The 6,512-nt window shown below is 34.8% G+C and overlaps 1 protein-coding gene across 1 annotated transcript in view; it reads right to left on the bottom strand.

The window, feature by feature from the left end:
- Nucleotides 1-6,512, bottom strand: part of LOC121409272 (phosphatidylinositol 4-kinase alpha-like) — a 35,705-nt gene that overhangs the window by 2,661 nt on the left and 26,532 nt on the right. The window contains exons 31-39 of the mRNA XM_041601162.1: nucleotides 6,267-6,396; nucleotides 5,755-5,898; nucleotides 5,223-5,388; nucleotides 4,638-4,742; nucleotides 3,848-3,973; nucleotides 3,087-3,207; nucleotides 2,234-2,393; nucleotides 1,581-1,670; nucleotides 1,013-1,096 (exon numbers count right to left, since the gene is read on the bottom strand). Of these exons, the coding sequence (XP_041457096.1) occupies nucleotides 1,013-1,096; nucleotides 1,581-1,670; nucleotides 2,234-2,393; nucleotides 3,087-3,207; nucleotides 3,848-3,973; nucleotides 4,638-4,742; nucleotides 5,223-5,388; nucleotides 5,755-5,898; nucleotides 6,267-6,396 (1,126 nt within the window). The remainder of the gene's footprint in view (nucleotides 1-1,012; nucleotides 1,097-1,580; nucleotides 1,671-2,233; nucleotides 2,394-3,086; nucleotides 3,208-3,847; nucleotides 3,974-4,637; nucleotides 4,743-5,222; nucleotides 5,389-5,754; nucleotides 5,899-6,266; nucleotides 6,397-6,512) is intronic.

Raw genomic sequence — 6,512 nt, 5'->3', positions numbered from 1 at the left:
CTGCAAATTGAAAAAATCAGAAATAAGAGAAAAAGATAAACAAAGATTGATATTTGTGAAACAGGTCAGAGAAAGAGAGAGAGATAGAATGAGATAACACGGGAAGATAGTGCAGGAGGGTGGATGGTGTAGATTTAAGGAATGAAATAGAATTACAGTTAATGCAGACAAAATGAGAGAGAAGAAGGTTAAGACAAAGATATGTGAGGTACAAAAGGTGTGAAAGAGGATGCGAGAAGGATGCAATAGGGGAGTGATGGATGTATAAAAGAAGTGAGAGAGCAAGAAAGGGAGAATTTTTTTCAAGCAGGAATAAGAAATGGGGGGAACCAAAGGGGAAATAACTATAGACGGCAAATAAAAACAATGTAAATTTTGATAAAACTGACCAGTACATTTTACTCCACTTTAGTACTGTTAACAAAATTAATTTCAAACCGTGTTTTGTACCCTGAAAAAAAATACTGTAAATAGAAATACACAGTATATGTACCACAAAAATACTTTCATGATAACAAATTCTGAATAGTACTCTCAATCTGCTCTAAGATGTCAATATACATGTAGCATATAATTGATTTTTCAATTATTTTTGGAAACTGGGAGGTGTTCGTAAATCAGTTGCAATTTACTCTCTTCTTTAAGAATGACTGATGACCTAATCTTATGCTGAATATGTTAACCCCTCCCCCATCCAATTCATATTGATTCAGTACAGGGGGGATTAATTTCTTATAACATAACCCTAATCCTAATCAAATTTTGACCCCCCCCCAAAAAAAAAATGCTTTCAAATGCTTGTTAAGAACAAGAATTTCATTCTGCAAGATTTTATATAGCAGATTGAAATCGAAATGATGGAGAATCTAATTTGACATTAAAGCTCAGATTACCAGTCTAGAAATATTACAATATTATAACAATAAATACAATACAATCAAACACCATTCAACCATATAAAAAAAAAATTGATCGGAATACATTTATGAGTAAAATGAGAGAATATACATACCTGACATTCTGGCAACACTTTTCAATGATGCCTACCATGTAAATAGCAGCTTCTCTCTCTGTCTGGTTGGGACTGAAACGAGTCCTGTTACATGATGAGAATAAAGGAAACACGATCACTATTTATCAACAGGCATAGCATGTTCATGAACTTAACATTCTTGGAGAATTGTATGTCGAGTGCAGAGAGCAAATTTTAATTGTTTTTGAGCTAAACATTTGTTTATCATATATTATCATTAAGACTGATATGAATTAGCAGTACCACATTTTAAGATGATGACATAAAGCATTATGCAGATCACATTTCATAAATATATGCATTAGTGAATAAGGAAACAAGTATGAACAGCAATTGTTTCAATATCAAATTGATGAAATACACACACAAAAAATCAAGAAGTGAAACAGTTTGCACCTAGCTGCAGCACTAATATTCTCTAGTATGACATGAATGTACATTTTCTAAATTTCCAAACAGGTGTTAAGTGGTATAACCAGAAAACATTCTTGTGACTAATATTGTTGCCTCAATGTGATATGTCTGCCTTATCTATATCTATTATTACCTGAGTAATTTGAGTGTTTTTCCCTTGAAGCAAGGTAATCCAGTATCCAGCATCAGAGCCACTAGAGAAACAATGGCTTCTTGGTAAGGTCTAGGAACAAACAAACAACATACATCCATAATCAGGAAATTGCAGGGTGTCACTTCATATCAAGCCATGCCAATATGTAATGCTTTTTATTTGTCATTTCATTTCTCACTATTTACTTTTTTTTTGGACACTTCACTGTAGTCATTTCAAAATAAGGTAATATATTGGAGGTGATATTCATATTTTCAAAACTATTTTTCCATATTTAGCACTTTCATACGTGTTAGTCTACTGATGACAAACATCAAGCTGCTGGGAAGAAAGTGTTCCAATCTCATTATCAGCTGGCTTCCAAACCTCATCTATTTATAGTCCTTTTTTAAAGTCTAAACTCAGAATAGAATTTATAGATAGAAAGCAGTATATAAATGCATACCATCATTATTACATTATTGTTTTCAATTTTAACCTCCACTTTACCCCAAACTTTATGCAAAACTTTAAAGGTCATCTGATCATAAGATATTAGGACATGCATGTTATACTCTTGCACACTTCATAGTGGGTTTCGGCTTTCAATTTATTGGGAAAAAAGACAGACTGGTTATATCATTTCAACATACCTGACAGCTAAGTAGGCCTGTACACACAGTTCTTCAAACTTCTTGAATGGAGCTGCATTCACATTGCCTCCCATGATCATGAGCATTTCATCAGTGAGTTTAATATCTGGCTCCCAGCCAAGGTTACCTCCAGGTGAGCTCTCAAACATAAAACCAAAATCTATCAGGACAAAATACATGAATGAGTTTGATTTAATAATAACAGTAATAATATATTATATCTATATAGTGCTTAATACATTATGTGTCTTTCAGTAATGCTCATAGTGCTCCTCAATTTATCAATCTCCGAGACAACAGGTCCAATAGACTCCTGAACACCCCCCCCCCAACTCTCCCTGCAGAGAATTTCTTGCCTGGTCAGTTAGAATGCACCAATATTAATATTTCATGTTGTTCTTTTTGTTTCCTTTAAGAATGACTCTTTTATGTCATTGGAAGATCATATCAATCCTGTTTAAAATACGATGTAGGAAAAACAAACTAAGAAATAAACAAGAGAGGAGAGACTTTCTAAAAGGAAGATAATGGAACACAGTGGCACAGTAGGATAGAATGAGAAATGTGGAAAGAATGCAGGGGATCAGTTATTCATCAAGATAGACAAACTAAGAATTGGGAGAAACAATATTGCTGTATTGTCACTTAGAACTGAAAACAAAAGTTCAAGGAACCATTTCACATGGGCACCTTTGTTGACATATTTTTTATAAACAAAAATATAGTGTAGAAGGAGATATTTCTAACTTGGCATCCCTATCAAAATAATGAGTCAATAGGATTTTAAAAAAAAAAGCAAATTTAAGGAGAGAAACAAATAGAATGGATGGAGCAGAAGCAAGAGTGAACCTACCAATATGTATGATGTTTCCTCTAGTATCCAGCATTATATTCCCATTATGTCTGTCTTTAATTTGAAGGAGGAAACCAACTACACTGTATGCTGCCATACTTTGGATGAAATGACGTCTAGCCTGAAAAAAAAAAACATGAGAGAAAATGTCATGCCGCCGTTTCCAATTAACATAGGAATTAGGCAGTGTACACTTTTCATTATACCTCAAGAATATAAAAACCACAATGTACATGGACAGAATGCCTATCAATATTCACAGATAAACTATGTCGTATGAGGGTATATACATGTAATTATACCCCACAAAGCAAGCATGGAATTCATTTCATCATCTCGCTTCTCCTCCAATGCCTCTTTATCTCATTAAAAAAAGATGATTATTTGGAGATGCATCGCATCATGCTTATTACTAATAGTTAGCAAAGTAACCATAATAGCAACTATTTCCGCAGAGGAACAGTCAAGGATTTTATTTATATTTCTTTACAGTTCAAAACCACATCTCATGCATGAAATAGGATTAGTATTTCAGTCTTTAATCTTCGCACTATATAGATGAATGACTAATAAGAACTAAAAAAATAAAAATCAATATTAACAAGAGAAGCTGAAATATATGATGAAATTAAAATATCACAAAGATTCAATAAAACAATTCATGAAAAATAGTAACTACACTGTTATAGGATGTTAGAATACTAGTGGAATGAATCCAATAAAAGAAATGCAAGTGTTATCATTCCATGGCATAGTCTTACCTTCTGGAATGCTGGAGTAGTCTCATCTCCATACTTGGTTAGAAAATACTCATACATCCCGATATCAGTCTGTCGACCAAGCTGATCACGAGATTTACAGTCTGGGACACACTGGATCACCCCACACTGATGATGAAAGAATAATACTCATGTTATAACATACTCAGATTTCATCTAATCCAACCTGATATATTGCTTAATCAAATCTACTTCCTTTTCAAATACCATTGGCCAAGGGAATATGATAGCTAAGTTTATATCATGGTGCTTAGTTCTTTCTTTTGGAGGAGTTTTTAAGTGACTGACAAGGATTCCCTCTACATTAGTAGAGCAGAAGTCAGAAATTACCTCTGTATTGCATTTCAATTAATGATTCCTTGTACTTCGTCCGAGTGGAGTAAAGGAATATGTAAATGATCTATTATTTGCTGAATGATATTGATACCAACCTCTTTTTCTAAAGGGTGAGAGCTAAAACCCAGATACAGATGAGCGACAATATAAATACATACATGTCCACACCATACATAATAGATGAGTGTTCAGGGTGGTGTTTCATGCAGCTGTTATTAGTTAATTCTGAATTGGAACATAATCACAGGTGCTAGGTAAGACACGTATGCATAGGGACACAGTACGAAGCACAAGATCAGGTCATCAGTCGGGCATAACTTAAAAACAGCTTCATAAAATATCCCCCAAGGTACTGAATATTATTCACTGCAAAATGATAATCAAATAAAATGTTGTTTGGGAATGGTTATCGCAAAGTTTCGGTGAGAAGACTTACCCCGGGTGAAGTAGCAACCACTTTGTATGGGACAAGGTACAGGTCTAGTCCCACCTGATGAAAGATATTCTTGAACAGGCCAATGACTTGCAGCGCTAGCATGTCCTGCACACAGAAGATAAGATTTGCCCATGATCATATGTAAGTAGATGGTGATGACTAAGTAAGACTTTGAAGAAGCAAATGCAAGTAGGGGGCAAGTGTGGCTAAAGGCAGTCACTCCCATTGAAATGGGGAAAAGAATTGTTTCACACACTGTTGATTTACTACTGGTAAATACTACTAAATCCTTGATGCCAGTAACACTACTAAATCAATAGAACTTAAACTTGAGAAAAGACATATTCCTCTAATACTTCATGCTTTCAAATGCCTTGGATACATGTTGCATCTGCTGCATCGCAATAAAAAATATTTTGCTATTCTTAAAGTTAGTCACAGAAAATTATAATTTCCTTTCTCTATTGTCTTCTAACTCTGTTTGTCTGTCCGTCTCTTTCTTTGCAATTTTTTTTCACTCTGTATTTCTGTCTCTCTCTCCCATTCTCTCGGATTGACAAACACAGTCTGAACATTAAAACTGACCTGTCTAACGTCATCTCCGACCTTAAAGATGCAAGCCTCCCACATCTGTGCTTTGAGTGAGCGAGACATGGCACCTGAATCAAGACCTTTCAGACCAAGGTTTTCCAGTTCATGAACACCACACTTTTGAACTTTGAACCTGGCAAGGAATGGAGCCTTGGCAGCACTGAAGGACAAAATGGTATAGGAATAGCAATCAGAGAGTAAATTTTTAAAAAGGAGAAAAGATCGAAACACTCAAATAGGACGAACAATACAGTATACAAATATAACAAAACAACATTTTACCTTTTTAGAGAAATAAGTCAAAATTAATAGGACCATCAATAAATTAATGTCAACAGACCACCTAAAAAATCCTTAGTTTTTTTTTAATACTCGATCTCAAAATCAGATGACATACCTTCCTGTCCTTTATATTTACACCATACAATTAATTTTGATGAAGTTTACCCATGATTCATCAAATGAAACTAGCAGCACATTGATGGGATGCACAATCATACTTTAAAAAAACTGTGACTTTTGTTACCTCTGCATGGGAGTGCCAGACTTGTAGTCAATTTCCATGACAACAGCTTCTGGGTTACTAGGCAGGTAACATCCAGGTTGTAGTTGAATGGTTGCTAGGGCTTTCAAACAGGCTGCTTTTCTCTCATCACCTTTTGGGTATGGCCTGAAAAAAAGATTATTAAAGAACCTCTTTTGGTATATAAGTATACATCACAGCAGCTAAAATAAAGTCACTAAATACATGCCTTTACTATTACAAGAGGAACCCATGTTCAGCCATTTTGCTACAATCTCCTCTACCACCCAAGAGACTTTATAGAGAACCTGACCGTATTGTATCTGCAAATATTTGACCAATCTGGGTCCTATTGCCTAAGAATTTTGTTCCGTAACAAGGCTCAGCAGGCAATCAAAATCAATGTTTCCATGGAAATACCACAATAATAAAGTTACTTAATAATCAAGTTTCATGCAACAGGACCAAGTCGTGCAGAAACACTCAACATATCAATACTCCTGAGGAAGCCTCACCTGATCTCGCCTGAAATGGCCGTTATCTTGCCAAAGAAATCAAACTCTCTTTCATAGAAGTCTTTGGCTGGTCCAGATAAGCTGGCGATGATACCTTCAATAAGAGATTCCAGGGCATCGGCAAACTCACCTGTATTATCAAGAATTACAATTTACTATATATAATTCTGATACAATTATTTTACATCATAAAACTCTATTAGTAAAATAAGTTAAACACAACATATAACTCATCTATGATTACTC

Source organism: Lytechinus variegatus, chromosome 2 (genome assembly GCF_018143015.1).
Source record: "Lytechinus variegatus isolate NC3 chromosome 2, Lvar_3.0, whole genome shotgun sequence".
In the NCBI taxonomy this organism is placed as follows: domain Eukaryota; kingdom Metazoa; phylum Echinodermata; class Echinoidea; order Temnopleuroida; family Toxopneustidae; genus Lytechinus; species Lytechinus variegatus.
The sequence above is the reverse complement of the archived record's forward strand: the minus strand, read 5'-3'. Positions and strand labels throughout refer to the sequence as shown.